The sequence below is a fragment of the Trematomus bernacchii genome, unplaced genomic scaffold (genome assembly GCF_902827165.1).
Source record: "Trematomus bernacchii unplaced genomic scaffold, fTreBer1.1, whole genome shotgun sequence".
Taxonomy (NCBI): domain Eukaryota; kingdom Metazoa; phylum Chordata; class Actinopteri; order Perciformes; family Nototheniidae; genus Trematomus; species Trematomus bernacchii.
Genome location: NW_022988159.1, coordinates 1,300,137 through 1,323,716, shown reverse-complemented (window position 1 = coordinate 1,323,716; position 23,580 = coordinate 1,300,137). Strand labels below are relative to the sequence as shown.

General features: G+C 39.7%; 3 protein-coding genes across 4 annotated transcripts in view; 1 reads left to right on the top strand and 2 right to left on the bottom strand.

Moving 5' to 3' along the window:
- Nucleotides 1–4,864, top strand: part of LOC117475923 (protein NLRC3-like) — a 46,137-nt gene extending 41,273 nt beyond the window's left edge. The window contains 1 exon segment of the mRNA XM_034122266.1: nucleotides 3,847–4,864. Within this exon segment, the coding sequence (XP_033978157.1) occupies nucleotides 3,847–3,969 (123 nt within the window). The 3' untranslated portion in view covers nucleotides 3,970–4,864.
- Nucleotides 4,865–7,202: 2,338 nt separating this feature from the next.
- Nucleotides 7,203–8,507, bottom strand: LOC117475922 (protein ALP1-like). Its single transcript, XM_034122265.1, has 4 exons — nucleotides 8,499–8,507; nucleotides 8,338–8,452; nucleotides 7,716–7,831; nucleotides 7,203–7,580 (listed from the first exon to the last, which is right to left on the bottom strand). Exons 1-4 carry the CDS (start codon nucleotides 8,505–8,507, stop codon nucleotides 7,203–7,205), a joined length of 618 nt encoding a protein of 205 aa, XP_033978156.1.
- Nucleotides 8,508–10,185: 1,678 nt separating this feature from the next.
- The window catches only part of wu:fb16f03 (eukaryotic translation initiation factor 4 gamma 1), a 30,388-nt gene continuing 16,993 nt past the window's right edge, over nucleotides 10,186–23,580 (bottom strand). The window contains exons 8-17 of one of the 2 annotated variants that reach the window (XM_034122237.1): nucleotides 22,209–22,323; nucleotides 20,789–20,916; nucleotides 17,476–17,648; nucleotides 15,339–15,464; nucleotides 15,162–15,243; nucleotides 14,327–14,425; nucleotides 13,041–13,175; nucleotides 11,804–11,885; nucleotides 11,556–11,696; nucleotides 10,186–10,673 (exon numbers count right to left, since the gene is read on the bottom strand). In XM_034122237.1, the coding sequence (XP_033978128.1) occupies nucleotides 10,492–10,673; nucleotides 11,556–11,696; nucleotides 11,804–11,885; nucleotides 13,041–13,175; nucleotides 14,327–14,425; nucleotides 15,162–15,243; nucleotides 15,339–15,464; nucleotides 17,476–17,648; nucleotides 20,789–20,916; nucleotides 22,209–22,323 (1,263 nt within the window). In that variant the 3' untranslated portion in view covers nucleotides 10,186–10,491. The remainder of the gene's footprint in view (nucleotides 10,674–11,555; nucleotides 11,697–11,803; nucleotides 11,886–13,040; nucleotides 13,176–14,326; nucleotides 14,426–15,161; nucleotides 15,244–15,338; nucleotides 15,465–17,475; nucleotides 17,649–20,788; nucleotides 20,917–22,208; nucleotides 22,324–23,580) is intronic. The other variant, XM_034122238.1, reaches the window with a different exon arrangement.

The following is a 23,580-nucleotide window of genomic DNA, read 5'->3' as shown; positions in this document are numbered from 1 at the left end:
TCCCCTGCGCCACGTATACTGTACCTGATTGAATTTGGATTTCTTTGTCTCCAAATATCCACTAAATCTAAGGATGCCTTGAGTCGTTGGATTTCATTTAAGGCCTGTGGGTGATTATTAAAAGAATGAGTACCTGTACGATCCTTACTTATGTTTAACACCCTATTGAAATCTCCAACTATAATATTTTGGTTATTTTTTGATATATCATCATTTGGCCCATAGATATTAATGATATTTATGTGCAAGTCATCCACTGTCACCTCTAACATAATCCACTTTCCATCCTCATCAGTTTGTACAGAATGAACTAAGTGTTGAATTTCTTTTTTAAACATAATCATAACACCCCTACTATTAGTAGTGCCATGACTGAAATAAATATCTCCACCCCATTCTGATTTCCATTTCAACTCGTTTACCAAATTAGAATGCGTTTCCTGCACACAAATAATTGTAATATTGTTTTTATCTTTCAACCAAGTAAAAACTTCATTTCTTTTAGAGACATTAGCCAAGCCGTTACAGTTATAAGTTGCAATCGTAGTACTAGTACAGGTCATGTATCATCTAAAATGAGTGATATAACTTCGTCAACCTTTTTTAAATACTTGATAAGGACCCAAACTGTAAACCTAAAAAACATATAACACCTACTGACGTACACATAAATCACAAAAACAATATAACATGTCTCTATTTCCTTTGCCATGGAGTTAATTGGCATTTTTGCGGTCACAACCCCTTTCAATGTACTTTCTACATATACAGTATATATCGAAGAAGAAGAAGATGGGCTTAAACAAAGAGAATAATCCAGAAATGAAGCAGAAAACAAAAACAAACATTCCATGCCGTAAAGGATTTCTTGTCTAATAAGGAAAACATAAATAAAGCCTCTAACCAGGCTCATACGGTTATCCTTAATTAACATAAGTAGGCAGACCTGCGAGAAAGACTAACCACAGTTCTGAAACATAATAGCCGTTTCAACCGTGATCTGCATACTGTTTTCACTCACATATGCCAAGGTTCTTCTCTGCCTCCTGTACCAGTTCAGTAATGCTCCGACTGCTCCGTTGTTTATTATCCACTTCCCATCGTTGTCGCTGCCCGGTGTCCCGTTCCATGCTCCGGGTATCTTGGTCACGCGGTGGGGGCACACCAACTACCAGACCCCGTTCTACGAGAGCCTTCCCCGCAGCTTTAGGAATCCCATATGTCTGTGTGGTCCCATCTTCGCTGAAAACGTTCAATGTTGCCGGGGCCAAGATGTGCGATTTGATATTTTTGGCCTTTAGTTGGTCTCTGATAGGTCTGTACAAGGCTCTTTGTTGTCTTACTTTAAAGGTCATGATCAAAGAAGATTTGCATACCGCTATAAGTTACTTCCTTCTTTCCCCATGCAGCCTGTAGTATTTGCTTCTTGGTCTCAAAGTTTAGGAAAGCAACAATAATCGGTCTGGCATGATCCTTGACTTCTCTGTACTCCCGGTGTTAAAATCTCCCGGTATTTTAAGCACCTCGTTGAATAGTTTCTTCAGAAAAGTTGACATATTCTCTCCTTCACTTTTCTCTGGTATGTTGAATATACGCGCATTGTTTTGCCTGGTCTTATTTTCCAGGTAGTCATTGCATTCTTCCATCTCTGAGACTTTATTTACCAGATATTTAATTGATTGTTGGTGAAGTATTTCTGTGTCATGCATCTCACCGACACGGCACTCCACCTGATCCACTCTGTCGCTCGTTTTTGTTTGATCGGTGCGTAGTTCTGTTGTCAGTTGCATCATTTTCTTTATGTCCTTATCCGTCTCAGCTCGAAATTCGTTAAAATCCATTCTGAAGTCTTTGATCTCTTTCGATATTGCTTCCTTCATTTCGAGCATCAGATGTTTTATTTCTCCTACTTCCGTCATTGTGTGGACAGGTGACGCGAATTGTTTGTTCGTCCGTTTTCTGTTTGGTAAAGTTGTTTTTTTCCGCCGTTACACCCGATCTCAAATTCATCCCCTATTAATGTTTAGTTGTGAGCGCAAAACAGAGATATTTAAACCACCATATCCTTCTTCTTATCCTTCTTGTGGGGTTGAGGAGCTACCCAGCTTTTCACGCTGCCGCCATCTTTAAAGGGCACACACTCCGTTAACTTACTTTGCTGTTGTGCCGATTCTGGCTGGAGAGCGTTTGTTTGTTGTCTCCTCAGTCGTAGTGTTTGCAGAGAAGATATGATGGGATGTAAAGCATGAGATCAGTCAGGACTCTGAAGCTGACTAACTCAAAGAACAAACACTTGTTTTAAACTTTATCCAAAATTGTTGGATTGTGTTCATCCCTGCAGGATCGGAGATGATGAGACGATCAGAGCCAAGATCCAGAAGACCTGTGAGTACTGAAACCATATCCTCCATTCATCAAACTATTATACATTAAATCTGATCTTAAAAGATATTTATAGTACAATAATTATTATTATTGTTTTATTATTATTGTTCTCTGTCACCACCTCTCTCCATCAGGTGACTCCGATGTGGAACAGGAAGTGAAGACAGACAGAAAGGTGAGAGAGGAGCAGTTGTACAGAATGAAGTATATTTATTTCACCACTGAATGAAATATAATTATTAGGGCTGTCAAGTTAAATGCACTAACGCTCACAATTTATCTTTAGGTAAAGCTTTAGGAAACTCTAGAGAATCACTCAGACATGAGTCCGGACACAGTCAAGCTGTTCTGGCAGCAGATTACAAACATTTCAGCAGTCTTGTGAATAAAAAAGAATGAATAAAGTTTATGCATAACAGTAAATGCTCACATCCAGAAAGATCACAGGGGGCGGAACAATAATGAAACATTAGAATAAAAGGTGGAGGATATAAACTGGTACATCCTAGTGAGGCTCCAAAGTGAATGACATTAGATGAACATTAGCTCTGAACTAAAGTGGTGTGACATTGAATATGATGAAGCTGTTTCAGCAGCAATGCAACAGATGACCAGCTCTTTGCTCCACAGCGCTGCTCCTGGACGGCCTGTTGTCTGTCGTCCACATCACTGATGAAGGCCTGAGCATCTTGGAGCCGCTGGAGGTCACACGCACTCACGTGGTGGTGAAGGTGCCTCACCTCTCTCTCTTTGGCCTGGTCTGGGATATCATTAAAAGGGCTCTGCTTCTGCGGGTAAAGGGCAAGATTCTGGTGTTCCTACGACCCCCGGTCAGAGAGGAGCAAACACTGGATGTGCATCTGCTGCAGAAAAACGTCCCTAAGAAGGAGGTAAGGCCATGTGCTCACCATCAGACTAAACACTGGTTTAAACCACAGCTGTTTCCACACACACTGCTCCTCTTCTCAAACCTTCTCGTGCTGGGAGAAGAATAAGATCTATCTGAACTGTAAATCTTCAGATCGCTCTTTGTGGTTTTGTATGATTCTCTCTCAGCATGTCTTTCTGTCTGCGGAAACTGATGGCATTAATGTTAAACACATCACACAGAACTGAAAGACCTGCTGAGATGAATCACTGCCAAGACAACTTGATCTCATCCCTAACAGCCACATTTTACAGCTTGGGCAGCAGCCTTTTGTGTTGTATAACTGACACAGACGGTTTGTGTTCTGGTTAACGTTGGAATAGCTTCTTCAATAGCTTATCTCAAAGAATTAAAATAATCTATTTTAATATTCCTTTACAAAGGCAATATATACTTATATTTATGTTGTGATTGATTGTATATCTCATCACTTTGTGGAGCAGGTCTGTCAACGTTTGTTGTTGTTTAATGTGATCTTTAAATAAAGTTGCCTTGACTATCTGAGCATAACTAAAGTTACTCTGTTACTGAAGGTTGCTGATCAACACAAACGTGCTGAGAACATCACAATCTCCACCGGCTGTGAGCTGGAACTGTTTAAAGGTTACAAAAAGACAATTATTGCTAAATCTGAAAGGTTTTTCCCAGCTTTGTAATTTCTCTGTTATCGTATTTCTTATCATTTATAAGTTTATGGCAGACCAACACATTCTTGCGCAGTGCAACTCAGGCAGCCGTCTGGACGTCAAATGTCCTGTGTGGGTTGCCGTACGTAACTGTCCAATATGGGGGGGTATGACTACCCGATTTTACGAAAGGCAACCCAAATAGGACATCATAGAAATTACAAAGCTAGGGAAGCTCTTTCAGATTCAGCAATAATTGTCCTATAATAAAAAAACACAGAGATTTGTTCTTGAATCAACTTTTTTTTAATGAAATGTTCCTTTTTTTTCAGGAAGGTCAACAGAGAACGTTTTGGCCTAGACTAATACATTTCAGATTTTAGATCAAATGAAAGACATTCACAGTTAAGAATGAGATATTAATTATTAATGATTGCCTACATTTACAGTTTCTTATTTCTCCAGTTTGGTAGCTGAAGTTAAATCCATTCCTCACTTATTGTAAGAATGTAATTAACCCACTAAAAGGAGTTATTCTCAAATAATCTGGAAATCACGTTGTAATAACAATAACTCATCTCTCTCGTTCAGATTCAAATGTTTTAAAGTAAATTAAAGACCTATCTTTTTAATTTGGCTTATCATTTGGGGCAACTGTAATTTGTTAGTAGAATCACGCTGGAAGTAGTAAAAGTTGTATTTCTGCCAAAACTAAACCTCTGAAATATAAATGTTCCCACAGACTTTGAAACCTAATGTTTATCTTTAGTTGGAGCTTCTCCTTTTTCAAACCTTTCCTCCTAAATGTGAGTTCAAAGCTCTGATTATCTCCTGAACAAAGACTATGAACATATTCATCTAATATCTAATATATATCATTCCAATAACTTGTATATAGACTCGTACTGCACTATTCCACATGCTCACTTTATTTTATAACTATTTTTCTTTTGTATTGCTCTTGCTATCTGTATTGTTATTATGTTGCATTGTTGGAGAAGCCTGTGACATAAGATTTTCAACAACATAATTACTCTGTAGCTATGTCAGTTTGACAATAAAGAACCTTGAACCTTGAACCTTGATCATCATCTGTTTATAAGTGACTGTTATTTTTGTATATATTGACTCTTGTGCCGTTATATTTTCATGTTGAATTGATGCCTCTTAATGTGGGACTTTGTATACATGTGTAAATGTTTGATTATGTAGATATCTTTAAATATTTTTACTTTTATTCATCGGGATTGTGAGAAACAGCATTTCTAAGATGTGGAAAATACAGCTAAATATTTACTTTTAATAAAGGTGCATCCTGTGTATGCTCTGGTCAGACAGTTCACTAATTTGATGTGGCTAATTTTTCTCACATTATCCTCCACAACCTGCCTAGAAGTATTTTAATGTTGTAGCTGTTCAAGATGGTCATTTTAAAATGTTTTTAAAATATACTCTTAGTAGTTAAACCAATAATAATGCTAGGACTGCAACTAACAGATATGTAGGCACATTTTAATTTCATCTTAACGCTGTGTGATTAAAAGAATAAACACAAATAGCAGGATAGGCATACATATTTGCTATACCTTATCCCACTGAAAAGGCACTGCACCGACACCGTTAAAGTATTGGCATAGTTCATCCCTGTGCTGCTGGGCTCGAGCTGTAGCATTGGTGGTGGGTGGCAGGGTGGCCTGCTGTAGTTCAGGGTCTTGTCTCCATCTTCCTGGGACAGTGCCATGATCGGGTCCTTCCTGGTCAACAACTCCCGCCATGTATACGCTACAGTTCTCTGTGAGCAGGAAGTTGTGCAGAGCACAGCAAGCCAAAACAATGGCCTCCACTTTGGCAGTGTCTTGAATGTTTATGGTGGTGAGAAAGACCCGAAAACGGTTGGCTAGGATGCCAAAGGCATTTTCTACCACCCTCCGAGCCCGCGACAGCCTGTAATTAAAGATGCGTTGCTCTACAGCTAGGCTCTGGGGCCTCATTTATAAAGGGATATACGCTCAAAAAATGGCGTACGCCAGTTTCTACGCAATGTTTGCGATTTATAAAATACTAACTTGACGGGAAAATGTGCTGTCCTCCACGCAAACTCTAACCCATGCGTACGCACTAAGCACACAAACGGGAGAGACGAGAAACTGCGACACCGTTGGCAGAAGGAAGAATGGAGAGAAATATGTGGAAATAATACCATAAATAAAATGTTACCTCTCATTTATCAAATATGAAGAATTCATTTTCAAACATTGATTAAAGCCAATCTTAAAATGATTAAACAAACGCCTGTTTGAGACTCCTCAGTGCACACAAAAACATAACTTGGAGAAATAAATAAATACGGATATGTTATTTAAAACCACCTCGAATATGTTGTGTTAATGTTATGAAATGTTTTCTCATAAATGATGCGGTAAGCAGGAGGACAGAATTACGTCTAAACTGACGCCGTTTTGCATTTCTATAGGTTGTAGATACGAGCATGGTTTTATATACTATCACGTTTAATCGTGTTTTATGCCGTTTGCCAAGACTTGATAAGTCGCTCGTAAAACACAGGAGGTATGGAAACTAAGAACACCATATGTGGTAAATTGTACAGCTAATATAACACAACACATTGTATTTCCTTTAACTGGTGGATTATGGATATATAGTTGCTGATCGACAGCTGGAACACAAACCACCAAATACAACAAAATAATTCAGATCCAGTCGTCATGACTCCACTCTGGAGGGATTCCCCGATCATTTCTTACAGTTTCTCATCAAGGGGGTGTCTCCTGTCCCCGGGACAAACACACTGCCTGAGGAAGGTTATGTGTATTTGTTTTGTCATTAACTTTTTTCGGACCACTTATTTATTTATTTTGGTGACGATCCGACCTCCATGCTGCTACTCTGATTCAAACTGCATCCACCAAACAATATGATTTATCTCGACCTCCCCACAATAACCTAAATCTGACACGGTGTGAGAAGTCTTTTTTAGCTGTTCTATCGTAATTTCCTGCGATCTTCTTCATGCAGTCAAAATGAATGAATGAATGGGCGTTTCTTTGACTATGTATAGGCAAATATGGGCGTTACGAGTCGATTGTGATTTATAAAGGGAAACAGGCGTAGGGAGTGCCGTACGCACTTCCCTCGCCGGTACGCAATGTTTTGTGAATCGGAAAATGGCGGAAAATGTATGTACCTATTTTTGTGCTTTGTACTACGTAAGCAACCTTCCTACGTCAATCCTACGCAAGGCGTTATAAATGAGGCCCCTGGTCATAGGGCGTCATGAGGTACTCCTTCAGGGGAAATGCCTCATCTGCCACAATGGAGTAACAAACCGCCTGGTCAGAAGCAGGAGGGGGTGCAGGTGCAGGGATGTTGGATGTCCTATTCTCCAGGGCATCCTGCAGTGAGCATCCACCAAACACACCACCATCTGAAATCCTCCCGTTACAACCTACATCTACATTCAAGAACTTGTAGTTGCTGTCGACCAGTGCCATTAGCGCCATGGAAAATGGGGGGCGAGTGTTGATGTGTTTCCCATCCAGGGCACCTAGGCAGTTTGGGAAGTCCCACTGAGCCTGGAATCCATCAGCTACTAGCTGCCACTCTTCCACCGTGTCGGGGCACTGAAAAACAAAAACATATATGTTTTAAGACCCATGTTTCATATGGCAGAGCTAACATTTGCTGTTCAAATGCCTACAGACCTCACTGTATTACATAGAGTTTGCACAGTAAAACCAGTCAGTATCCACACATACCTTCAGGTATTTCTCTTTTAAAACCTCGTAGATGGCTGTACAGGTCTCAGGAACGAACTGCCGTATCGTTGACACTCCCACTCGGAACTGGTAGGAAAGGCTCTTGAAGCTTTCCCCTGCAAATATGAACAAACACATAAAGAGTTATCTACACAAGCAGCTGAACAAAACACTCATTAGCTACACAACTACAGGTTATAGTTTACAAGATAGTTAGATTACTTTAGTTACTATGAAAATTCAGATTCATGATACAAAATATAATAATGAAATATTTTATCATGCATTATTATAGGTTAAGATAAAACTTTATTGATCCCTTGGTAAATTCTCAAGCTACCAAGCAGTACTTTTGGTACTTTAAGTACATTTGGTTTTGTACTTACATCTTTTAATGCATGACTTTGACTTCTAACAGAGTATTTCTACACTGCGGTATTACTACTTTTACTGAAGTAAAATGTATAAGTACTTCGTCTACCACTGCTAAAGCATAATATACAATAATATTGAGTATGTAAGTCGCTTTGGATAAAAACGTCTAACATGTAATGTAATGTAATGTAATGTAATATAGAAAGTGCTGCAATTTCAAATATAGCAACATCTTTAGCTTGCATACCTGTTGCCAAAAATCGCAGCGTAACCATCAGACGTGTCCCCACGGAGATACAGTCCCGGTAGTTGGTGTTTTGCCTCCGGATGATTGGAGTGATGAGTTCCTTCAACGTGTGGAACTGAACAGGAAAAAGCAGAGCAAAATCTTTTAAATCTGGCCAGTACCACACTCATACTTGCCAACCCTCCCGATTTCATTGCCCTCTCCCGGTTTCCTCCCGGGGTCATATTTCTCCCGCATTGCTCCCGATTTCTGACAAAATCCGTTTTACTCAGGACTGTTTCCACTCTGACTTTAATACAGCTACACCATTGTTTGGTTTCCATGGTAGCGCGTCTCTTTAGTAGCGCGTGCAACTGAAAGTCTGAGAGGGTGAGGAAGATAGTCACAGAAAACAGAACAAGAATCGACATCTCTACCCTCTGCTCACTCCTTTCCTTATGCTCCATCAAGGATGGTGCTACAGGCCGCAAGGCAGTGCACTACAATAAGCATGTTAATGTTAATCTAACAGCTCTGGTGATCCACTTTTTCCATTTTTTTCTTCCTGGTCGTAGTGACGTAGCAGCTCTGCGGATTTCCGCACAGTGTGTGCTCAGGCTGAGCTCCGTGGTGTCTCGCTGTCTCGCAGACCCCACGCAGCAACCAGGAAACGACAGCAGTAATCCAGCTCACACTGTCCACTCCTCGAGCTCCTCGAGCCTCAAAGGGCGGAGCAGCGAGCCCCGCAATGTCCCGCCAACACGGCACCCAGACCCCACGCATCTCATCTGTTTGTCATTACTGGTGTCATTTCCTGGTTGCTAACAAACGCCATTGTAACACATAATCACTGATGTTCCTCTGTAACGGTGGTGGACTCATCAGAACAGAGTGGGCGAGCTGACCAATCAGAGCACAGTGGGCTCACAGGGAGGGGGGGGGGGGGGGCAGGAGCTCCAACAAGGCGTGAATACACATGCTATACAGAGATGCTGTATGAGAAACCAATGAGAGTTTGGAACATTGAACAATGTAAATCTATTGTAGTAGACCTCAACAATGGAATTATGATCAGTAGAAATGGCCATGACAAGGGACCTTTAAATCTGTGTTTTATAAGTGTTGTTTTTATGAATTTTTACTTTGTAAAGTGTCTTTGAGTTTCAAGAAAAGCGCTCAATAAATAAAATGCATTAATATTATCAGATGTTCTGTTGGTTTGTTTAAGTTGTTTTGCATTTTAGTAAACATTTGAAAAAAAGCTAAGCAACTATATTCCCTTGACTTCAGACTACATGTTATCAATTTTTCTTAAATCATAGGGATGAGAAAACTCCTCAGATTCAGAAAATGCATATCTTTTGAGAAAGTGATAATTTTGTGATGAGAAAAAGTGATAATTTTGAGAAAAAGTGATAATTTTGAGATTTTGAGAAAAAAGCCAACATTTTGAGAAAAAGTGAGAATTTTGAGAAAAAGTGAGGATTTTGTGATTTTGAGAAAAAAGCCCACATTATGAGAAAAAAACGTTCATAAAACAAAGTGATAATGTACAACAGAAGTGATCGTAGTGTTTAGGATTCAAGAGTCTTAATAAAAAGCAAAAAGGAAGACATTTTTTCTTCTTTTATTGGCAACAATCTTTATTATCTCTTCCAGTTTTTACACTCTTCTTTGTAGTTTTTTAATTTTATTACAAAACACTCACTCCAACCATCCAACACGGGAACAAGATGAAAGGGAAAGCTAACCGTCTACACTAGCGCTTGGTCGTGTAGATCCAACACCGATCGATGTGATGCTGCCGCTCACACGATGAAGTCATCAAAAATATAAATGTGAACAGCCTTTTAAAGTTTTTTTTTTTTGTTGTTTATTTTTTTGTATATATCTGTCATTAAGCAAAGTGTCTTGAATAGTGTTTGACCGTGGCGAGGAAAAACCAGCCGTTTGAAAAAAAACAGGTAAACTTCAAAGAAATACTGAAGGAAACGGCGTCTTCTCTCACGGCTTTTCTCTCGCTCTTCTACTCGCTCGATTTTATCCTGTATTTATTTCCAAAAAAGACATTCAGTTGCGCAAAAAGGGAACAAACAAAAGGAAACCAAAATGCAGAAGGATTTTGCCGATTCAGGGTTTTTTCTTCTGAATCCTCCACGGAGCGTTTTTCCTGCTCTAGCTGTCGTAGGACTCATACGCGGCCTCTCGAATCCACGTGAAGAAGGCGGTGACGGACTTTAGAGCCACGCCTTTCCCTTGCTGCTCCGCCGGGTCTTTGCTCGACTCCCACTTGTAGAAAGCTTCTTCTTTGATCACGTCCTCGTCGTAAAGGCTGTCGAAGAACATCCGCAGCAGGTCTGAAGGAGAGGGGAAACACGAGAGACGTTAGTACATTACTCATTGACTATTTAAACTATATTACATTACATGTTACTTGTTAGACGCTTTTATCCAAAGCGACTTACATACTCAATACTGTGGACAATCCCCACAAGAAGTGTCTTGCCCAGGGACACAACGACATGCTGACTGCAGTGGGGTTTGAACGCACTATTCCACTGCGCCACAGCCTCCCATATTAAACCAATTATAAAGCCTAAAGCTGGCTACACACCAACCCGATGTTGGGAGTCAGAGGCCGTCAGAGGCAGCCGGGCATTCGCGGCGCCCTACTCAGGTTGGTGTGTCCCGCACCGTCGTCTCTTTACGGCACCTTTTCACACCTCCCGCGGCTGATTCAACATGTTGAATCGGTCGCGGGAGGTCAGAGAAAGTCGGCCCAAGCAATCACTCTGATTGGCTGTTCACACTACCGCTGCCTGCTGGTAAGGACAGTTATTGCCACTCGTCGACTGAAGTATTTGCGGTGTGTTCGTAGGCGGGCGGCTACGCAGGCGACGTAGCTGACGTAAAAGTCGGGACGCCTTCGGTACGCGTTCTTTGGTCTCAGGTGAGTGTGTAGCGGCCTTTACACATACTACAACAGTCAGAACTAAAAATGGAGAAGCAGCGTTCAGTTATTATGCTCCAAATGTCTGGAACAAACTCCCAGAAACCTGCAGGTCCGCTGCAACTTTTAAAAGGAATAATTTACCTACATTTGATTGATTTCTCAAACTTATAACTGAACTTATGAGGCGATATATAGCGGCCCAGCCCTTCGAATATTTTCTCTATGTGGCCCTCGGTGAAAAAAGTTTGGACACCGCTGCTCTAAAAGATGTTAAGAAGTCACTCACTGGCCGGCTGCTCCAGCTCCACCATCAGCGCCTGCAGAGCGTAGAGAGCCTGCAGCTCCTTCTTGTCGTCACTCAGGTATTTCTGCAGGACCTTCGCTCTCTTCTTGATCTTAGCGGCGTCTACCTTGTTCGGGTTCTCATCTGCAGGAAACAAAACGTCATTAACGGGACTGGCATGGCGTAGTTTATGAGGTAATTCTGACTTGATTGAATGTGTAATATCGTCAGGGAACATGCGGATAACTCACAGATGATGGCTGACTGACAGATGCATGTCATCAGAGCTCTGACCAGCATGTTGGAGGACATCTGCTGCTCATCCAGGTTATCCTGCACACAGAGATACATTCATTTACACTAGGGATGCCAGCGATTATTCGATTTTTCGAATATTCGTTACAGTCTCCATAATCGAAAATTATTTTTAAAATTCGATTTTATTTATATATTTTTTATTATTATTTATGTTTTTCTTTTTTTTCCTGGTTTAGTTTCAACCAAAATATAGACTAATGCTAATAATAGTAATAGTATTAATAATTGGGGTGCGCGGCGGCAAATAATCGATTAATATTCGCCAGGGCTGTCCGATTTTCGAATTTGATCATGGTCAGTTTCTGGCATCCCTAATTTACACGCATGCAGAGAACCAAGAACCCTACAACTGGGTTAGGGTTTGAAAAGCATGGTTCAAATTCAAACTTAAATTTGAGATTTTAAGAAAAAGTGAGAATTTTGTGAAAAAGTGAGCATTTTGGGATTTTGAGAAAAAGTTAGAATTTTGTGATTTTGAGAAAAAAATGAAAATGTTGAGAAAAAAACTCAGTATTTTGTACATGACACTAGGGCTGTGCAATTAATCGTATTTTAATCGCAATTACGATTTTGGCCTGCCACAATTATGAAAACAACATAATCGAAAAAAACGATTATTTTGCTTTGCTAGGTTGTGACTGCACTGCAACATATTTGATCTCATTTATTTTAGTCTCATTTATTTGTATTTATCATATTTACATATGTTTAGTAGCTTGGGGAAGTGCGCTCCAAAATATTTGTTGATCTTGTTTATTGGTATTTATTATTTTGATATTATTTATTTAAATTGTTTAATTTATTTTTGTATTGGTTTCTCAGTTGAATTATACGTTCAGGGTAATCAACAGTTAAAAAGATACTGTTCAAATTATTATTTGTATTTGTTTTAAAGTTCAATAAATGGATGTTTTCAAAGTCAATGAATAATCGTATTTAATAATCGTGATATCAATTATTGACCAAAATAATCGTGACTATGATTTTTGCCATAATCGCACAGCCCTACTAGACAGGATGTATGATTACCTAGAAGAGCATCAGGACTGTTTTTAGGCATATGATAGCTATAGCCGGTTTCACACCAAGTACTTTGCCGTAGTTAGTGCCGGCACTTAGTACTAACAGTAGCAAACAGAAATGCAGATGTTAGTAAACATTGGCCCTCACCTCGATCCAGTCAAACAGCCTCTGGTCGTCGGCCTGATCCTGGATCAGCCTCTGAATCTGTTTGCTCAGCTCCTCAGAGCTCAGCTCCTCCTTCTGACCGTCCTCAGACTCCACACCCAGCGTGAACTCCACCTTCTGCACAACACAAACACGCTTTATTATAATAATAACAATAAATTCATTACATTTTTATTAGAGCGCTTTTCAAGGCACTCAAAGCGCTTTACAATTACACATAGTAGACATGGAACAGTTATTACTGTGGACAATACCCAAATGTATCATCTGTATTTGGTTTTATTATTTTAGACGGTGCACATTGATAGACATTTCTGTTCATGGAGTAGTATTAGTATTTTTGACTTTTTACATTCATTATATAAAATATTTTGTTTTTAATTTTCTCATTTTATTTTTAATTGTTAATTCTCTTTTCCACTTTTTTTTTAAGTATTATTTTATAAAGTCTGAACACTGGGATCAATAAAGTATCTATCCATCTATCTATCTATCTATCTATCTATCCATCCATCTATCTATCTATCTATCTATCCATCCATCTATCCATCCATCTATCTATCTATCTATCTATCTATCTATCTATCCATCCATCTATCCATCTATCTATCTATCTATCCATCCATCTATCTATCCATCTATCTATCTATCTATCTATCTATCTATCTATCCATCCATCTATCCATCCATCTATCCATCTATCCATCTATCTATCTATCTATCTAATGCACCAGAGTGAGCTAAGAGACTATTTTTCATCTGTATTCTGTGGACAGATGTTGTAAAGTCACCCTTAAAACACATTAAAGTTGACACAATCAGTAAACACATGCAACACAATCAGTAAACACATGCAACACAATCAGTAAACACATGCAACACAATCAGTAAACACATGCAACACAATCAGTAAACACATGCAACACAATCAGTAAACACATGCAACACAATCAGTAAACACATGCAACACAGAGGCCTATAATACTGGAAATACTGAACTAAACATACAGATAACATGTAAAAACAAACAGCCACAGGTTAAAGCAGTACACAGACAGAACTATGTGACTCGTTCTCTAGACGTAATATATATATAAAGAACAGCTAATCTACACACTGTATTTTAATTCTTAAGTTAAAAGCAAATAATTATTTACGTCGATTATTCATTTATTGATCTGCATGTCTTGAGTCTGAAAGCTACACTGCAGGTCTTCAATGTAAGGTGTGATTAACAACTGTATTTATATGTTAGTAAATATCCTCACCTTCTCTGTCATGAACTTGTTGACGTCGACGTCCTCGGGGAGGAAGTCTCTCCACCGGAGACCGCCCTCTCGCCACATCGCTCCCGCCTTTTTATGGCTCTAAAGAAGGGGAAATATTGTTTAAAAAAAAGTTGTAGACACTTTCCCTTCTGATGTGCATTCACCATATGAACTGAGTCAGACACACAACTTTTTCTCAGTGTAATTGTAATTTAAAATATAAATAAATGTCAGAAGAATAAAAACATTCAATGAAACGATGAAATGAATTGAAGTGGGACATCCCCAAATATCTATCCAAAGCTTTAGTATAGCGACCCAGAAACAGAAAATATATATTTACTAACATGTATACAACTGGAGAGAGTTCATGTGTTAGACAGACACATTAACAACCTTAAAGAACATCAAACACTTCTTATTTTCTCATGTATGAACACAGGGGGAAATTATGGGTGAAATTCCCCCAAAATTAAACTGATATTTCAGAGAAAAAGTGAGAATTTTGAGAAAGTGAGAATTTTGTGATTTGAGAACTGTTCAAATGCTAAGATTTAATGAGAATATGAAGGTTCCCACACATTTTCATGGGACAAAACTTTCCCATGACTTTTTATATGGCCCATGATAACATCTATTATAAAACGGTTGGTCGACTAACACTTATTTAACGTCTACAAGACTTTAAGTCGTGCTTTTGCGTCAAACGAACTCAGTTTTACAGATAAATGGTAGAAATGAAATGTGCTTCGAAGTAAAATAACTTGTTAAGAAGCCCCTAGCCATTTCTTAGTATTAAAGTATAGATAATTGACTGTAATTAAGAGCTTCTCACCCTTTCTTTGCACAGTAAGTTGAGGATTTGCACCAGCAGGACTCCGGCTTGGCCCAGAGGAATCAAAGGTTTGGAAATCTCCCTGGAGGAACAAAGGTCAAACACAGGTTAACATCAAGCAGCCAGAAAGGGATGTTCTCCTGCAGATTTGTCCCATGTGAGGAGGGGGCTTCTAACCTGAAAAGCTCCCCCATGGGGATGCCTCCCTCGCGCAGCATGGGGGAGATGAGCTCTGCCAGGTACAGCCAGATGTGAGGGATGTCGATGGCCATGTCTTCAGCCACCTCCAGGATCTCCTGCAGCCTGAGGACACACAGCGAGGAGACATTTAAACGTTTATTTATAGGATGAAGAACAAGTTTAAACGCACTCAAAAGATGATAAAACTGAGCATAAAGGCATCACATAAGTTTAAGGTAAGAATAAAGCAAGAGAAATTAGACTTTTTGAGAGTAATTAATTGGCTTAAACCATAATTTCCCCTGCTGGCTTCTGCTCATTTTAAATCCTGACGTTATAAACACTACTGTTATTTTATTAAAATGTCATTTTATATGGTTTCTTTTATTTCTTTATTGCAAAGATATGACTTAGAGACTTATTCCCTAGCTCCTGTTCATCTCAAATCCTGCTGTTGTAAACTTTATTTCAATAAAAGCAACCGAAAATAAGTGGTGCAACTTGCTCTGATGTATTTGGTGTTTTGATGTTTATGTGAATACACCAAGTTTTTACAACTCATGCAATCTAAACAATCTTTTGCAATATTTAATAAAAAAAAACAATGGGTTTTTTCTTGTGTTTTTTTTAATTTAATTTAAAATGGGTAACAAAACAGGTGGATTGAAACACACCTACACCCCAGTTTCACATGTCTACTCCCTCCAGAGAGTTCAACAGAAACTAACTCTGATCCTCATCTCAAACTTTGTCGTTTTGGGTTTTGAATTGAACGTTGTTTTTGATTGGACAGTCATTAAAATAGATTTTTTTTAGAGGCGTGGGAACCTTCGTGTTTTCTGTGAAGTTTTAGACGCCTTTATTGCCCCTTTCACACCAACGCGGTTCCCGCTCTAGCTCCGTGCTAGAGCTTTTCTGGTTCAGAACCCTTTTTTCTTTTCAGCCCCCGTTTTGTTCACACCGCCCAGAGCCCGACTGGTGCTGCCGCGGCTGCGTCATGACGTCACCGTTTACGTCGCTGATTTTCTCCCCAACGGCGTCGGGTCGATGATCATGTTTCTTTTAATCATACGAAGCCAGATTAAATTAAATAACTACTTCTCAACCCTTATACTTTTCTCCAGAGTGCCGTGGTTCATTGTTTATTAATGTGTTTCAGCGGCATTTACCGACCGCTGCAGTGCTGCCCGCTGTTTGGCATCACAACGCTGTTATGAAAGTTTCTCTGGTATAAAGTGGGTGATGTTAGCATAGCAACCGAAGCTAAACTGACTATCTTGACGACTTGTTGTTGCTATCCTATTGTGGGATAAGCCGGCACATTTTACCGGCGTATTTTTCATTATGATTCTACTTGTGATAGTCGGACATGACAACCTGTGCAGCCCATGTCTTGATTCCATCCGATAGCTGCTATAATACAAAACGTCTGCCTGCTCTCCACAATGATCAATAACAGCGAACGGATGGTCAAAGTAAGGTACAAATAAACAGAATCACACAAAGCCTGGTTAGTGTTGCCTGACTTTATAAAGTGTGTTTTTTTATAAGTGTGTGGTTGCCTTCTAGTCACTTTGCTCAGCGCTACTGCTTGTTACAACTTTGATTTGCCATACTCGCCATAAACTGTTATTGCTCAGGTTGATCCCGCCCCCCTCCGATGTATGCAGTTCTTACTTCTAGACCGAAAAAATGTTGGTGCTTGGGTTTCGGAGCTTAGAGGCGGCTCCGCTGCGGTGTGAACAGGAAAAACTGGTGCTTTTCAGGCTCTAGCTCCGAACCGGCCCTGGAACCGCGTTGGTGTGAAAGCCCCATTACACACAATATCGATATATATACTCATTACTGATGTCTTTGGTGTTTTGATTTTGTCAGTACACCAACTTTTACAACTCATGCTATCTTAAAAAACCTTTTTGCAATATTTCATTTATATTTCAACTCGTGTTTTTTTCAACTTAAATCTCAAACTTTGTCGTTTTGGGTTTTGAATTGAACGTTTCTTTCAATTGGAAAGTCGTTAAAATAGATGTTTAAGAGGCGTGGGAACCCTTGTGTTATCTGTGAAGTTTTAGACACCTTTTACACACAATATACAACATTATAAATACACATTCCTCCCCCCCTCACTGACCCGTTGTAGTACTGCTGCTTGGGCAGAGTGCCGGCTTTGATGAGCTGCTGCAGCAGGAGGCCCATGCGCTCTCGGGCGATGGTGCTGCGCTCCAGCGTCGACTCCAGGCCGGTTTGTACGAAGAGGAAGAGAAGCTGAGTGCTGCTCATCTCATGCACACACTGCAGAGCCTCCTGTGGGACGGAGAGGACACACAGAGGGGGTGTTAGGCTGATAAACTCTGCTTAGTTGCTGTCAGACGGTCATTTTAATGTTTATAACAGAGCAATGACACAATCAGAATCGATACGATAACACTTTAATGTTCAGATCAAGTGTGAAATGTGACTTGCATCACAGCAGCTCCATGTGTAACATCAACAGACACATATCAAGACACAATACATGAAAAACAAACAACAAACATTTAACATAACAGCACAATCAGTGAGAGAAAACCTGCTCAAAGAGCCTTCAGCGTGCATTTGACCTGAGGCCTGTACTACGAAGCCGGTTCAACCTAACCTGGATATGTTTGAGTTAGCCGGTTGGCCCAATCCAAAACATACGCGCTCTCGCTAAGCGGTCCTACGACGCTGGATATCAAGTGGATCGCTCAAGCCAGCCGTGTCCTATCTAGTTAGGTGCGCGTTCACATGAAAGGGGTGGTATTTGGAGCATTCGACCAATCTCAAACACGGACAAGCGTACTGACAGCGCAGCGTCATACTTCCTGAATGAAAAGTGAACTTTAATATTAGTCAAATATGAAGAAGTTAAACTTTAAACATCCATGACTTAAACACTTTATCCAGGATAAAAGCCACATAGCTGCACCTGCAAGGTGAATACAGCTGGTAAAAGAAAAAGCGTTTGAATACGTTCATTAACAGTTTTATGATATCACTGCCCCGTCCAAGACACGATCTGACTTTAATTACATTTGACTCGAGTGTTTCGTCAACTTAATGTGTTGCTTAAAATAATACTTCTGCATACAGTATGTGACACTGTGAGTGTTACACGGCCAGATACGGCTCAAGAAGCTGACTCAGATAAGGATATATATGATAGGCCTACATTATGATGTGATATGCCGCGGACTGTACGTAATGTTACTTTGATCCGGTTACTTATGTTGTGGCAGATATTTAAGGAAGCTTTCTTAACGCTAATGTTATAATAGCCAGATTGCTCTGAAGATGGGAGGTGATATTGTATTAATTTTCACGTTCACACAGTCGGTGATTTTTGCCGGCCGTCTTTCCTGCAACGGCAGTTTTTCTGTATTTCCTTTCTCCTGTAATATGACTTGATCGCTTTAAACTCCGCACACTGAGCTCTGATTGGTCAGCAGGCGGTGCTTTCACTGAGTTGATCTCTTAGCCTGCAACCTAACCTCCTCCGGAGCAGGTTAGCCGCTCACCATAAGTTACCATGGAGATCTAGCCTGCTAAAAAGAGAACCAGCGTCGTAGGACCGGAAACCCCGAGTTTTCCCTGAAGTTAGCCGGCTAAGCAAAAATCCGGCTTCGTAGTACAGGGGGGTATACTACGAATCTAGTTCAACATATCCTGGATATGTTTTGAGTTATCCGGTTGACTAAATCCAAAAAAAAAACGCTCTCGCTAAACGGTCCTACGACGCTGGCTATCAACTCGATCGCTCAAACCAGCTGTGTCCTATCTAGTTAGGTGCGCGTTCAGATAAAAGGGGTGGTATTTGGAGTGTTCGACCAATCACAAACATGGACAAGCGTACTGACAGCGCAGCGTCATACTTCCTGAATGAAAAGTCAACTTTAATATTAGTCAAATATGAAGACGTTAAACTTTAAAGATCCATGACTTAAACACTTTATCCAGGATCAAAGCCACATAGCTGCACCTGCAAGGTGAATACAGCTGGTAAAAGAAAAAGCGTTTGAATGCGTACATTAACAGGTTTATGATATCACTGCCCCGTCTAAGACACGAGTGGATCTGACTTTAATTACATTTGACTCGAGTGTTTCGTCAACTTTATGTGTTGCTTAAAATAATACTTCTGCATACAGTATGTGACACTGTGAGTGTTGCACGCCAGATACGGCTCAGCTGACTCAGATAAGGAAATATATGATACATTATGATGTGATATGATATGAATGATAATGGGACACATCGCCGTCTGCACTCACGGTGCCGCGGACTGTAGGCTACGTAATGTTACTTTGATCCGGTTACTTATGTTGTGGCAGATATTTAAGTAAGCTATCTTAACGCTAATGTTATAATAGTCAGATTGCTCTGAAGATGGGAGGGGATATTCTATTAATTTTCACGTTCACAGTCGGTGATTTTGGCCGGCCGTCTTTCCTGCAACGGCAGTTTAAACTGTATTTCCTTTCTCCTCCTGTCATATGAATTGATCGCTTTAAACTCCGCACACTGAGCTCTGATTGGTCAGCAGGCAGTGCTTTTATCCTGGAACCTATCCTGCTCCGGAGGCTAGCCGTTCAGAATAAGTTATCTAGCCCGCTAAAAAGTGAACCAGCTTCGTAGGACCGGAAACCCCTGAAGTTAGCTTGCTAAACGAAAATCTTGATTCGTAGTATAGGCCCCTGGCCTCTGGACTCAGCTCTGTATTTACTGAGAGGACTGACTGGAGCACAAAGGATGCTTCAGTCTGACTTTATTGAATCTCCCATTAGATCAGCCGTGTCAATCTCAATTTCATCACAGGCCACATCAGCATTATGGTTGCACTCAAAGGGCCGGTTGTAATTTTAAGACTATATAAAAAGACATTTAATATATATAAAATAATGTATGATATTACATGATTACCTCTGCATTGGATTATTATCAGATAGGGTAATAACTTCATAATTAACTACGTCTGAAAGCAGAAGTCTAGGGCAAATAATTGCAAGTCTCTTCAGTGAGAATGTCACAAAATGATTTAAAAAGAAAAGCCTAATTCTGGAAAAACACATTTAAAAAAAAAAGTAACATTTAAAATAAAAAAAATTGAGATGCATTGTGGGACATGTAGTTTATGGGCAACGTGATTCTGTATAACCATATAATAAACATATTATATTCTTTGCAAGCTCTTATGGGGCCACAGAAAATGAAGTGGGTCTGAGAAGAAGTTGTTGGACAGCCTTATTAGGTTGTTATAGTATGCTGACTCATAAAGTCTCTGACAGGGTTGACCAACAATCGCTTATTTATGCTAGGAGGAGGCATTTGGTTTAATAACGTACAATAAGTTATCATGTTATGAACATAAAACTGTTTAAAGTAAAATTGTAATGCAACAACAATATTGCTACTTCTATTTTTCGTACCTTCATGTCGTTGAGGTGCAGATACTCCTCGATGATGGCGGTGGATTTCTTTGTCAGTTCCTCCTCCGTCAGCGTGGGCTTGGTGGAGGCCGGGGGGGGAGGAGGGGTGTCAGATTTCTCTCGTGTCACTGTTCACACAGAAAGAAACAAATATATATATATATATCATGAATCTCTGAGTCAACTAACTACTCATTTGGTTGATTCATTCAAAAGATATACAAGAAGAGACGAATAGGTTGATAACATACTATATATACTATGCCATGCCTACAGGAGAAATGTGGGGTTTCAATATCTTACCCCAGGGCAATAATGAATCATGATAGATATTTGTGATCTTAATATCGATCAACTTAAACGTAAAAATGAAATGAGAGAAGATGGTTCCCAATAAGTACATTTTTTGACATTGTTCTTTCAATGTTTAAGTAATACTTCAATAGTGTTTTCCATTTTCTGAATGTCAATCCATTTTGTTATATCAACCTCTTTTAAACTACTGACAAATATAATAATCTGTCCAACAAAATCAATGATATGGAACATCCAGGTAGCAAGGCAATGCAGCAGCGGCCTTTTCTGTGCTCTCTGAGTCTCACGTTTTATTTCATTTCATTTCATTTGTATTTGTTCCGTTCATGGTATGCACAACTTAATGTATAACAATTATTTACAAAACATGTCTCTATAAACACACCGTACCCGGAAAGGAGCAGGGAGATTACCGGCCCCTTTCTCAAAAAAATTAAAGTGGACCTATCATGCTATATTTGAATAATATAGTGTAGGACCATACCTATATAAGGCATATTTATACTTTTTTTTTTTTAAATACCAAACAGACCATGCATTTTAGCCATGCCTCATTTTGCTCAATTTGACAATTTCTAGCTCTGTTTTTGCAAGGGCAGATTCAGTGAGAACAGCACCATCTAGAGGCCTGGCATATGTACTACAGTGTCTCCAGTGCTTTCGAACGGCAATGGCCGTGGCTGTCTCTTCCTGATTGGTGGAGTTGGCCCAATAGCCGTAGCGCCACCGTCCTGACGTCAGGACAGTGTTCAAATCTGGATCAGTTTTTATCAGATCCGTTGCAGCCCCTTTTTTAGAGATTTGGGTATGGAGGAAAATAGAGAGGGTTGTGTTTTCTGACACTTGGTGAGTTCCCTGGAACACCGGGGACACATATTCATGTAGAAAAGACGTACAAAAGTGCATTTTGCATGATAGGTCCCATTTAAATAAATGTAACTAGACGGTCTGTCCTTCATATTTTCTTATTCACAGCCATAACAGTATCGTGGGAAAATAAGAGAAAAACAAAAACGTCCACTTTGTTCCCACTTGACAGTTAACGGAAAGAATCAAAACTAAAACACCAAAACATCACGTAATCACATTGTTCTGGGAAACCTACCGGCTTCTGCAGGCTTAGCAGTGGTGCTGCCCCCGCTGTTGCCCTTCCCCCAGCTGCCAAACATGCCTTTCCCACCGGGGCCCAGGACCTGATTGTTGAAGTCAAGAGCAGGCGTCTGAAAAACAAAAAAGGGGATACAAACATTAATGGGATTTGAACAGATCTTATAATTATCTCCACATCATGACATTGAGAAACAGCCCCTGTGTCTCTCTGTGTGCGGGGGGCGGGGCCTAACAGACGCTGCAGCGGCACACAGAGATCTGCCAGGGACGGAGCGTTCAGAGAGTATAGACACTCTACAAGGCTCGATGTGGACAAAGCTCGTTTGCCATTAGTGTTTTCGCGTAAGCGCGTTGACACGAGCAGTCTGTCCAAACAGCTGGCCAAAAGGCGTCATATTCAGTCGGAGAAATGCATAATTTTCGACTTCCTTAACTCGTAGCTTTGTTGCCGCAATTACGATTAACGTTATCACATCAGGTGCGCAGAGGTGGGAGAAGTACTCAGATCTTGTCGTCAAGTAAAAAAGTACCAGATTGTAGGAATACTCTGTTACAGTAAAAGCTCTGCATTCAAAATGTTACTACGGTAAAAGTAGAAAAGTATTATCATCAAAATATAGTTAAAGTAGCGACAGTAAAAGTAGTCATTGTGCAGATTGGTCCATTTCAGAATAATATATATGATATGTTTTATAATGATTGATCATGAAAGTGTTCTCAAAGCTGGTAAAGGTGCAGCTAGTTTGAATGACTTTGTATACTGCAGGGTAGCTTGTGAATTTACTCCAGGTGGAACTAAAGTCTGATTTAACACTTGATTATATTTCACATCATTCATCCAGATCTGTGAAGTAACTAAAGGGATTACATACATGTAGAAGTACACCATTAACCTCTGAACTGTAGTGGAGTAGAAGTACTAAGTAGCAAAACTTTTAAATACTCCAGTAAAGTACCTCAACATTTTACTCAAGTACAGTACAATATAATAACATAATTATATATATTTGATTTATTTCACATTTAAATAAAGCAATGTTAATTCAGTTAACAATTTGTTTAGTTTTTCCGTTTAAAAAATAACAAAAAGGACCTATAAGAATACCGTTAAAGTACCGGATCGATAAGCAGTATCGATAAGAGTAGTAGTACCGTTAAAAACCTTAACGATACCCATCCCTAGATATTACACAAGTAAAGTGTTAAGAGAGTGAAATGTTGCTTTATGAATTTCAACACTTGATGCTGTCACATTGATTCCAATTTCAGATACCTGTGTTTGAATTAGTTTAAAGAGAGAAAACATTTTGACTAAAAGTTGACTAAAACGTAATGATTTCTCATCGACTAAAACTGGACTAAAATGT